This window comes from Rhinolophus hipposideros (assembly GCF_964194185.1).
Source record: "Rhinolophus hipposideros genome assembly, chromosome: 19".
In the NCBI taxonomy this organism is placed as follows: Eukaryota; Metazoa; Chordata; class Mammalia; order Chiroptera; family Rhinolophidae; genus Rhinolophus; species Rhinolophus hipposideros.
In genome coordinates this window covers 51,600,006-51,612,368 of record NC_138065.1, presented here as the reverse complement: position 1 = coordinate 51,612,368, position 12,363 = coordinate 51,600,006, and the positions used below count along the sequence as shown (strand labels likewise).

General features: G+C 43.5%; 1 protein-coding gene across 5 annotated transcripts in view; it reads left to right on the top strand.

Annotated features, from left to right (window-relative positions):
* POU2F1 (POU class 2 homeobox 1) overlaps positions 1-12,363 on the top strand; it is a 114,830-nt gene that overhangs the window by 64,916 nt on the left and 37,551 nt on the right. For 4 of the 5 annotated variants that reach the window (XM_081026406.1, XM_081026403.1, XM_081026405.1 and 1 more), the window contains one exon: positions 3,529-3,594. In XM_081026406.1, the coding sequence (XP_080882532.1) occupies positions 3,529-3,594 (66 nt within the window). Of the gene's footprint in view, positions 1-331; positions 454-3,528; positions 3,595-12,363 lie in introns of those variants that run through there. The other variant, XM_081026402.1, reaches the window with a different exon arrangement.

The following is a 12,363-nucleotide window of genomic DNA, read 5'->3' as shown; positions in this document are numbered from 1 at the left end:
TCGTGGACTTCAAAGTGCGGGCTGCTGTGCTAACGAGGAGAGATTTGCATAAGGCCCTAATCACGCGCATACTGATTAAGCTTCATTATGGAAACTGCCAGCTGCAATCTTTGTTTCTATTTTATTACAAAAAGGGGAACTTTTCATGCTTCAGTTGCCTTGACAATGTCAGTCCTAGCTGGTAGCAGAGACTAACACTCCTCTGAGCAACTGAAGTTTCCTTATTCAGTTGAAGATTGCTATGGTGTAACTGAAGTTGTATTTTGCTTTTCCCCCTCCCTAATCCACTTTCCACCTCCCACCCTCATTCTCTTAGATTTGTCAGAAACAGTAGTACCTCCTGTCCCCCCCCTCCGCCCCCTCCCCACCGCTACCTGTTTCTTCCTTGCTTTGGACTGTCTGCGCCTCTAGAAGATTTCACAGCAATGCTGGACTGCAGCGACTATGTCCCAGGTGGGTACCAGCACGGCTCTTCCTTATGTATGAGCTTCAGTGTGGAAATAGTGTGTGGGCTGACTCCGCAGACATGCTTAATCCATATGCATCCAGCTTGGGGGAGGGGCGAGGTGCACGGCACTGGGAAGGAAGGGCAAAGCGCAAGCATTGCCTTTGCAGTAGGTCCCTCCCTCCCGACCACTAGCTCTTCTGCTTCACAGGATATTTTCAGTAAATAGTGTGGATTTACAATTCAACTTGAGTGGAGGACATTTTTGCATTTTGGAAATTTCTATTGAGAGCATTTTATGTAGTTCTAAAAACACTAAATCTGAAACAAGGTCTACAGTGTACCTAAATAATATGTGCATATTAATAAAAGTGTTTTGCATACTCAATTCGAAGGTCTTATATAAAAACCAGAAGTACTTAGTGAAAAATCAGGTGGAGCCAGAGTGCAGAATTGCTCCCATAAGTATGAGTGTTACTGCCGTCGGACTGGTGATCAGTTTCCACATTTTAGGAACTATGAACTCATGGCAAATTTTGGTCTTTTTTAAAAACTTCTTCAGAAAACAATTTTAAGTGCTGGAAAGCCAATTTTTAGAGTTTTTCCTATAGAACAACAAGCCTTTTGGGGAGGGGGGCTGTCTGCCTTGAATGTATCAACTGTCTTTAGTGACTAAGATTTAAAACAGATTCAGGCGCTTTGGTTTGTAGACATACGATGGCTCATAGGGCCATATTTTGTGTTGAGTTTTGTCTGTTTGTATGCAACATTATTGAGGCCTCTAGGTTACTCTGGTCACCTGGAGGGTCAGATGCTGTGACCTGTAGGACTTTGACATCTTACAAACCTTTGCAAGTAATATTTTTCCTGTAAGTCATTTTTTCCATTTGAAAAATTGAGGCTGCTCTCATCACCTTCACAGTTGCCAAGGACAGAATAAAACAGTCGTTCTGAAAAGGTTTGAATTTGTGCGCAGAAGGCACAACCTAACCCCAAGGTGGTAACGATGTCTGCATAGCACGGTCCAAGACACGCGCGAAAGGGCGAGTGACTGAACAACAAACACGTCAAGGGCAGCTCCGACTCCTTCTGTACACTCAGGTCAAGATGCTCAGGGAGGAAACGCTTCAAACACCAACCGAGAAATTACTTACAGTTACTCTTACTGAGTTGGGAACTCAAGAAAGGAAAGGAGAAGACCTCTCTAAAATATTCTTAGCATTATATTTTAGAATTAGAAATTATATCTCTCTTTTCAGTTAAGAGTTTTTAAAGTCTCATTGTTGTACAGTTAATCAGAATCTTGTGGGGTTTTTTTTGTTATTTTGTATGTGAAGTAATTTTGTTAAAAGTCTTTGAAGCTCCTGACAATTTAGTAGAAAATCCTTAGAGGATTCACATAGAATCCCTGTGACAAAATCTTTCATTTATGGATGTGGAACTTGTGATCTGAATGGGATAATACAGGGTCAGGCTTAGGACTCGGTAAGAGTTATACCTACTTTATTTTTATGGTATGTAGATTATCACATTTTATGAATGTTAACTGGTTCGTTATTTTTCCCACCTTCTTTTAAAACACATTCTAAAGGAAGGGTTGAGCGGGGTTTGTGCTTAATAGTTTGTTCTGTTCCATCTGTTGTGATCTTTGTTGACTTTCGTAAGATTTGGGTTAAGTCATTCAGAAAGCTGATTCTCACTAAGGTGTACACCTGTTCCTTTCAAACCTTAGTGTGCTTTCAGATGGTATGTAAATTTTTCTGGACAGTGGGGGGAAGGAAGTGGTAGAACGACCCTCATTTATGACCAGAGACGTAGAGTTTGAACACTTTGACCAAAGTGTTTGAACAAACCAAAGATGGGATGGAACTGCATAAGCACATAAGACTTCTGTTGATGTCTCTTTACAACATTGTTAGCACAGCTATTCCACACTTCCGGGTGGGAAGTGGAATCCATGGGGCAAGGACTCCTGACTTTCTCATCCCTTGGGCGTGTGGAAGATGCCACTGTGGCAACGTGGCCGGGACTCCTCGTGATCGTTTTGATTTCTTGTTTAAACAAATGACAGAATGTGCTCTTCAGTCAAAGATCAAATGTGATATGGTTCAAGTATTTCTTCTCTGCTAACCATTGAACTAGTAGTTAAATGCTTCTTAACCGGTGGGGAGAAAGGCAGAACTTGTTTGATTTATAAATATGCTAAGTTTGAGTTTGCAGTAGAAGTAAAATAAGATCTATTTAATGTATATTTCATTTTTACCCTTAAAGAGGTAGAAGAAAAGCAGACTGCTCTTGTCTATTCTCTTACATATCTTCTGAGATACCTAATAAGCTTGATGAAAACTTTTTGCTGTGAAAATCTCCATTAAGCAGACAACCCTAGAAAATATCAACCCACAGCCCCAGGCTGCTTTGGGATATCAGGTAGTATAGTTTGTGAGTGAGTGTGGGTGTGATTCGCTCTTGAAATTGTTAGATGTAACTCTCAGGCGTCGTGGTGCAACTTCTTGAACTGGTTTCTCATTTTGACACATGTTTAGTTTGTTGGCGGGAGGAGTGAACGTGGAGATATTTTTGTTAGCTATGCTTTCTTTTATTTTGTTAGGTTGAATTACTGTCCAGTCTGTTATCAAGATTATCAGTGTATTGTTTTGGTCATAATTCACCAATATCTTTGCTTAGGAGAAAAGAAACTTGACTTGGGAATTCTTTCCTTTGTGAGGGGCTTTCTCCCAGCTTTGTTTCTTTAACATATTTTATGCTTTACATTATAGAGCATGTACTCCTTTTACATATCAGACTCTGTATTATAATTTTTTAGGGTAGATTTCTATTGTTTTTCTTGGAAGAATCTTAAAATTCTTTAGAAAGACTGTTTGTGGATCCTGCCAGGGTCAAGGGAGCCTTTAGTTTCTTTCAGATAAACTTGACTGCAGTTCCCAGGGTTTTAGCGTCGACGCGACGTCCTCCGACTGTGGGACGTTAGTCGGAATCCTCACCCCTTTCCTCTGCCGCAGTTTTGCCTTCCTAGCTACATCCCCACTTTCTTCAAAACCTAATTCACCTCTGATTTATTACAGACTCAAGAATGAACAATCCGTCAGAAACCAGTAAATCGCCTATGGAGAGTGGAGATGGCAGCACTGGTAAGAGAGCCTTCTGAGATCCAGCTTTTTAATTAGCTTTCTTGCAGCTAAAGGAAGACTCCTGCCATTTAACTGTGACTCACATTTGGCAAATAAAGACCAATTTGAGTATTGAGTTGTCAGACACAGTTTAGTACCTGAAGGAACTGGGACTGTGTTTGCTGAAGACACGTAACTTCTCCTGCCGGCCATTTGTCCTTTTGCTGCCCTCGGGCAGAGGCACTGCAGAGCAGCTGAGACAGGGGTCCCATGGGTGCCGGAGTTCTGGGCAGGAATTACAGGTTCGTGTGCCCGCAGGCAGGTCCCCAATCGTTTGGAGACTTAATATACTCAACTGTAAGATGGGGGTAACGTTTCGTAGGTCCCCGTGAGCATTAGCAGAGACGCGGGGCACAGAGCAGGCTCCGCACTGACCGTTCAGTACAAAGATGCACCTGGCACAGGTGATAACAGAACAGAAACCTGACGCAGCCCACATTCACCGTGAAGGATAGGGCAGTCATGGCAGTGTCTGCAGACAGTTCAAAACACACCTATTTCTGGTGCGTCCTGTTATTTGGTGACTTTTTAAAATTGCCTTGATTAAAGCCTCTATCGGGGGAAAATTAGTCTATCAGTGAGAAAAGTACGGCCCCCTGAGAGGAAAGGTAAGTCCCTATAGGGTGGCTTGCCCACAGCCCACACTTAGCACATGGCTCAGAGGACACGTGACTAGTGTCTTTATCATCTGCTGAGGGGGTATAGGGGCTTCCCCAGTTTCCGGGAAAGGCAGAAGTTAAAGTACTCAAGCACACGAAGGGAATTGTGGGCAGGAATACACAGATGGTAACAGTTGCTGAAGTCCCTGAGTTTCTGAAGCTTCACGTGCAGAGAGCTTTGCCCCCTTGACCTGTCATTTGGAGAATGCCTAACCATGGGAGATGCTAAGAATGAGCGTCCCTCTTGGACATGCTCTTTGTTTTCCACCCTTCTGACCACACAAGCTTTAACGTGAAGCAGGTGAGTTGAACCAATAGAGCAGCTTCCTGCCTGCAGAACTTTCCTTCTGACCTGTCCTGTACCTGCAGCTGCTCGTTAACCTTTCCCTCCTGGTGCATAGCTGCCCTTCTGGGTGGGACCAGGCTTTGGGGCTCCCTGTTGCGTTCAGCATGTCTCTCAAGGGCCATCCGTGCGGACTGCTGTAGTACCTCCTGGGAAGGGCAAGGGCTGCTCCGTTGTCGGAGCTGTCGGCAGCAGTGTCCTTCCTGTTGTTTCTCTGTTCCCGGTTTGAGCCCCATCTTTCATGGGCTGGTCTCTGCCAGTGTAGGTGCCTTGACCACCCAGCTTAGCTGTGGGACTTGTTTACAGTCGATCCCATTCGGACGCTCGCGGAGAGTGAGTAGGACACCCACCCAAAGAACACCTCCCCAGAAGATCCCCTGGAGAACGCTGACGTCCATTCCATAGGACTTCTTGGGACCCCAGCACTGTCCTAGCGGTTTCAGTTTTCATGTGGCATGTGTGGCGAGTTCATTCCTACCGCAGAGCTCAGTTCTCTCAACTTGGTACTTTGCTGTTTAATGTCTAAAACTCTGACTTTGTGGCTAAGAACTGGTACTTTCTTAGGCTTCTTTGCTTCCATCGCCAGCAGTAGCAGTTGATTTTCTCTTTGTCCTACAAATAGAGAAAAATGTTACTGGTTTTTCACAAGAGTTACTGCTAATACAATAATATATAGAAGTTGGATCAAATGTGAGGTGGTGAGCCATCCTAACTCTGGAGCAAAGCGACTCACTCCCTGTCTGTCAACTGTAGCGTGTGATGCCTGTATGAAATTCCAGATTCCTTCTGTGGTGTGGACCTTTACATTCCTTTGAGAATAGCTGAAACCTTGGATGTGATTTGTCAGCTGTTCTTAGCATCTCCCACTGATGGCAGTTTAGTAGCTTAAGAACATCAAAATGCATTTGAGTTCCAGTTTCCATAGTAAATTACCATATTTGATATGTTAGGTATAAAATTACATTTGATTCAGATAATTACATGCTTACAAATTGATTTTTATTTAAACATATTAGCAAACCTGCAGATTGTTTTGTTGTAATGAATATATGAATACTTTTGTGTAGACTACTACAATTTTAAACATTTCTAGAAAAAATAATTTTGATTTGTGGTATTTTAAGAGGAATGATATTATGAAATTAAGATTGTGTTATCTTGCTTCTTTGCCTTTCTCCTGCCAGAGTGATTTAAGTTGCGCAGCTAAGTCTGACAATGTGCTTTTGTCAAATAGGCCTTATATGTTCACAGAAAATCTGTAGTTTAGGTTTGTTAATTTACTTATTCTGTAAGTGTTTGTCCTATATGTAAAATAGGCAGTTGGTGTTATTAGAAGACGCTAGTGCGAATAATGCGGTGCTCTTAGTATCTGAAGAGGTGAGGCCCATAGACAGATGATGGACTCAAGGTAGATAATAGTAATTCAAAAGGAGGAATAGGAAAGTGCCAAAGTGGTATTTCTTTGAGCAATTTGACTGACTGTGTATAGAGCAGGTGAAAGGAACCACCGGAGAGAAAGAGACTGAAGAAAGGAAAACAATTGAGAAGGGCTGGGGTCAGTAGTACACAATGGAGAGTTAACTTTGAAATGGACAAAGGTAGACCCCTTTTTCTAAAATTGGGGAGGAAAAGGGAAGATTACACAATGACAGAAAATGGAGGTGGAAGGGATAAGATAAGGAAAAGAAGGACGGTTGGCGTTGGCTGGCTTCAGATGTCCCATTTCTCAGTAAAGTGGTTGAGGTGGTCCTCGGAGGGGCAGGTAGGGGTGGGAATGCTTACTGACGACGGCAGCGCTTACTGTTTGTTGAATTCCTACTAACGTGCCTGGCTGACCCCTTTACCATATACACTTCATATCACGATTGTTCAGACTCCTGTAAGGTAAGTACTGGTGTGCTGCTTTTACAGATAAGGGGGATAAATTCAGAACTGTTTAGTAATTTGTGATTGCAAAGACCACGAGCCTTTCATTACCTTACACTGCCTCAAAGAGCGAATGAAGTGGATTGGAGGGTTTGACTAGAGTGAATGAGTTTTCACATAGTTGCTTTAAAGGAATTGATTAAAATAAATAGATAAAGAATTAATGGGCTTGTTGAGCGACAGGCCCAGGTTAAAGGAATGTGTAAGGAAAAGGAATGTGTAGCTTACCTAGCCAACAAGGTTACATGACCTTTATAGAGTAGCTCAGGCAGTCCAATATCAGGAGTGAAGAAAATGGAAGATTGGATGATTTTGCCAAAATAATATCGTCTCAACAGAAACCCCATCTGGATAAGCAGGACTAGTAATGGTGTTTCTCATAACATAGTTCTTTGCACAAGGATGGGCTGCCCCTGGAGGAGCAATAACTCTATTTCTTCCTCCTCCCAACCCTCCGTGACCTCTAACCTACTTCCTGTCTCAATGAATTTGCCTGTTCTAGACATTTCATAGGAGTGGGATCATGCAATATTTGTCCTTTTGTGTCAGAATTATTTCACTTAGCATAATATTTTGGGGGTTCATTTATGTTATAGCGTGTATAGCTGAATGGTACTCTGTTGTGTATAAATACCACATTTGGTTTATCCATTCATCTGTTGATGGGCACTTGGTTTATGTCTATCTTTTAGCTATTGTGGAAATGCTATAGTGAACATTGACATACAGTATCTTAGAATTCTTCATTTCAGTTTTTTTGGGGAATGTAACTAGTAGTGAAATTGCTGGGTAAACCACAAATTTATTATCTTACAGTTCTGGAGATCAGAAGTTTAAAATCAGGGTGTCAGAAGGACTGTGTTCTTTCTGGAGGATCTGTGGAGAATCTGTTTCCTTCCCTTTTCTTGCTTCTATAGGCCCCCTGCATTCCTTGGTTTATGGCCTCTTTATCTTCAAAGCCAGAAAAACAGCATCTTCAAGTCTCTCTCTCTCTCTCTCTCTCTCTCTCTCTCTCTCACTCACTCACACACACACACACACACACACACACACACACACACACACGCACGCACCCTGCTGCCATTATCACATGTTCTCTGACAATCCTGCCTCCCTCTTTCTCTCATAAGAACCACTGTGGTTACACTGGGTCCACCCAGATAATAGAGCATAATCTCCCCATCTCAAGCCCTTAATCACATCTGCAGAATCCTTTCTCGCCATGGAGGGCAACTGTCCACTGCTTCCGGGGATTAGGATGTGGACATCTTTGAGTGGCCATTGTTCTGCCTATCATAGTACTTTATCCTAAGTTAAATCTGATCAACCGTATTGTAGATGGCAGCTGGAAAAGTAAAAAAGTTGTTTCAGGTTTTATAAACGTCAGTAGGAAAAACCAAAGCATTTTTTTGATGTAAAGAAATACTGGACAAATTTTAAAGCCTTGTTCACTTTTAATCAAAAGGCAGATTTCTTTCATCAGTACTCCTGACGAATGGTCATCTACCTGTGCCAGGGCTCATCCACTGAGAGGGAACAGTAGTTTCTGATACAGCCTGTTCTGTTACACAGCTCTGTTAGCTGTTCTTTTGAAATCTGCCCTTAGGAGCAACACAGATTAAAATGATTTTCTTCGTGTTTTAAATGAAAGCTCTTCTGGGAGCCATTGCCCAATTTGAAGTCTTCTCCATTTATTTGACATTTACTATAAAGTCAATTATTATAAAATAATAATTATAAATGTAACTGATTCTAAAGTAACGATTCATACTATAATAGTGGCTGTTTGTCATTAAGTATTTACTAGACATGTTAAGCATTTTGTATAGATTATCTCACTTTATCCTTATAACAACCATGTGAGGCACTATTTTTCTCTTTTTATAGATCAGAGAATTGAGGCTCAGAGATGTTTAGTCACTTGACAAAAGTCACACAGGTCTGTAGAGGGAGCCGAGCCATTCTCTTATCCTTTGAGCTGTGCTGTTCCTTAGGTTTGCTTCTAATGTGTAAGGTACTGTGTTATACTCAGTAGGATCACTAAAGTGGAATAAAATACTAGTTTTGTTCTCAAGAAATTTATCTTATGGAGCACACCTGTGTGGAAAATGTACTAGAAGATTCATAGGAAGAATGCATGAGTCCATGAGAGCTGAGTGTGGGAGAAGTTGTTCTAGCTGGGAGGTGCTGGGAAGGCGTTGGAAAAGGTGGAGTTTAAGCTGGACCTTGAAGGTCGGGTGGGATGTGAAGGCCATGGTGGTAGGTAATATACCCGGATGTTCAGCGTGAAGAAACAGTAAGAGCTGCGGTGGGAGGAAGAAGTCTGTCCTACTGCCCTCTAACTCCTCCAGGTTTTTTCCATCATGTCCTGGGATTTCTAGGCCTTGCATCATTTACTCACCCTCAGAATGAGACCATATTTCAGTTCTTCAAGAGAGTTCAATGTAGCATCATCCCACTGCCATCAGCTTATTATTGTTATTTTTGAAAACCCACCATCAGCCTATTATAATTATTTTTTATAACTAATGAAAGTAAAATGACATTAGAGTAAAAAATTTTAATGTAAAATGTTATTTTTTCCTGATAATTTGTTGTTTTGAAATATTAAAACGTACTTTAAAGCAGCTGACTCACCTGTTGATTCATTGAGCGTGAGGTAAATTAAATGTAACTCTTTTTTCACGTGAATTATGATAGAGTTAGACCCCCCTGTCCTTTCCTTGTTCACTTGATTTTTCATTCAGATGATCTTTTCTCCCAGAATAATATCAAGATCTTTCCGGCAATTGAAAAGGTCAAAGCAATTTATTACTGCAACCTAATACACATTTATGAACTACATTCCAATAATGCTATCAGAAGTTCCCAGCAACCAGTGGTGTAGTGTTCTGTTCTGAGGGGTTTATTTGTGTCATGGCCGGCTGAGGAAATGACATTCATCGGAGAGCACAGTCAGACAGGATTTTCTCCAAGGTGAGAGAAAGGAGCCTGAAAGACCAGGCTCCAGCGAACTTGCTCTTCTTCATACTAAGTGAAGACCCTGGGTGTTGTAACCCAGTACGAGTGTGAGAGAATATTACCAGATATGACGCCAGTGTTTTCAGCGGAAGCCTCAGAATTTCACTGAGGAGCAGACCTCACATAAAGTTCTCATCAAAACAGTGGAGCAATTGAGATTCCAGACTCAGGAGGGCTGTTTTCCCTTTGAACTTGGGTTTATCCAAGGGCCATTTCTAACGCTCTTATTGCTTTTATTATGATTATCATTCTAAGTTTATTACATATTTGATTGTGTGGACTGTATTCTGGGCTGGCCAAAGGGCTCTTACAAGCCTGAGGGTGGAAACACCCCTCCCAAGTTCCCTTAGAGTTCCTTCAGAGTCCAGTGTTAAATAGTGGGTGGTCCCAGGGGACGCTGACACTGGCCGAGCCCACAGAGAGCCTCGGGGCCAGTGGGCGGCACATGACTGTTCTCGGGGGTCTGGCAGATGTCTGTTACAGGATCTGGCCTTTAAGAGATTCTGAGCACCATGGGGGGAGAAACTTGCCTGAGTCTGCCCATTCAGGCATCTGGGGATTTTTTTTTCAGGTGTTTGGGATGGGGAACTGTAATTACTAAAGCTGCAAGAATACTAAGTGGCATTTGAATTAAGAGTATGCTTTTGTTGAATGAATGAGAATTGATCCTTTCACCAAGAGATAACCTAATAACAGATTTAGAATTTTAAAGGTAGTATTAATTTCGATTTTATTCATAGCCAATAGAAATTTGGGACACTGATAAGAGGATTTGTATCTAAAAGGCCGCTTTAGGCACAGAGTACGAGATGGTCTATAATTTTTTCTTCTCTCCTTTAGAGGGCAGCTTAGTTTCCTGTCGTGTCACTTTTTTGTGATTTTTTTTTTTCCTAACAGGCATAAAAGGATTTCCCAGCCATGTTATACTTTACATCTTGCTTGAAAGCAAACATACTAGACGTCATTAATCTTTCAGGTAGGTCTAGTATCACAGCGTCCTGGCTTAGAGCAGCGGCAGTGAAAGCTCAGGGTCAGATTTAATGAGCATAGCGGAGGAGGAGAGGCGGTTGAGAGGGAGTAAAACAAGGAAGAAGGGAAGGAGTGATCTGAAGTGAATGCCTGTGTGTGGCGTGGGCCCAGAACAGGTGTTGTGCCTTCTCTGAGGAGGGAGTAGACTCCACAGTGAGGTGATGCGTTCAGCTCTGAATGTTGAATTTGGGGTGCCTTGGGGTGCTTGCAGGTGATGAAGTGATCCATTGAAGATAGAGGGATGTTCCTGAGGAAAGCTCCGGGCTGCTACATGGCTGTGAAGCCTGTAGCGAGCAGAGGCCGCCAGAGAGTGCAGTGAGCTGAAGGGGTACCATGGACAGCTCTGCTCACCATTGCAGGCGGCAGCAGTGGCCCTGCCCTGCCCAGGGGGAGCCCGGCCAGCCTGCCTGTGGCCCTGCCCTGCCCAGGGGGAGCCCGGCCAGCCTGCCTGTGGCCCTGCCCTGCCCAGGGGGAGCCCGGCCAGCCTGCCTGTGGCCCTGCCCTGCCCAGGGGGAGCCCGGCCAGCCTGCCTGTGGCCCTGCCCTGCCTAGGGGGAGCCCGCCAGCTGCCTTGGCTGTTCAGATGAAAGGAAAAGTGTTGTCACACGAGCCGCACTGCTAGTGCTCGGCAGCCACAAGGGGTGAGTGGATACCATGTTGGGAAGCACACGTGCGGAACATTTCCGTCACCACAGGAATTGCCACTGGACACACGAAAGGGCAACCACGAGGTCAGAGTGAAGCAGACAGCAAGTTTATGGTGTTGGTGTTCAATTCCTCAGGTGTCCTGCAGGGAGGTCCAGACATGGGAAACTTAAAATGTGACTTCTGGATTTGACAGGACTTACCTTTGGAAAGATTTTAGGTAAGTGATAGGGAAAGAAATTGCTGTGGATAGAGAAGCGAATGGTGGAGGAAGGGGAATGATAAATGTCGGTGACACATATGATGGGAGCTGTGAGCGTAGTGGTTAAGAGCTCAGACCGCCGGCGTTCAGATCTTCGTCTTTCGCTTCATGGTTGTGTCACCTTGCGCACATTATTTTCCTTCTGTGCCACAGTCTTCGTAGGTGTAAGATGGAGATAAACAATAATAATCCATTGCATAGAATTGTATACGTGAAAGCAAGTAGATGAGTCCTCTGTACCTGTTTACTATTGGGGGGAGATATTAAACGAAGGGGAGGTAAGGGTGGGAGAGGAGGTCAAGTATGTTTATATGCAAAGGAGAGGAGGGGTAGAGAAAGGTATCACGGTTCCCAAGGGGAAGGAAGGTGTTGCCTCAGAGCACTGGTAGATGAAGTAGCTACTTAGAGCACGCGGTACGCCGCCCTCGTTTTTAAGGTAGAGAAATGGGAGAGTGAAGGAGGTAAAGACCCATGTAAGTAATGAATATACATAAATAAGCTTTCGGGTAGAAGGGAGGGGAAGGAAGCACTCTGCACAGGGTTAGGACCAGCAGCCATTAGAAGTCTCCTGTGATGGCGGGAAAGGGAGCCAGGGAATAGAGGGCAGTCAGACCTGGACTGGATTGTTCGTCCAGATAAATAAGCAGCGTAAGAGGGGTTGGGAGCAAAGGGGCCCGGACACCGGATGAAGCAGGGGGTAAAGAGTTTCACTGCAGCTTTGCAGGGGCTGCTTCATGTTTCTAAAGAAGGCTGGGAACTGCCCCACTTAGTCTGCTGACATTTTAAAGGTAAGGATGAGTAAGGAGTATTTGACTAGGTTAGGAGGCCCGAGAAAGATGGAGCAGA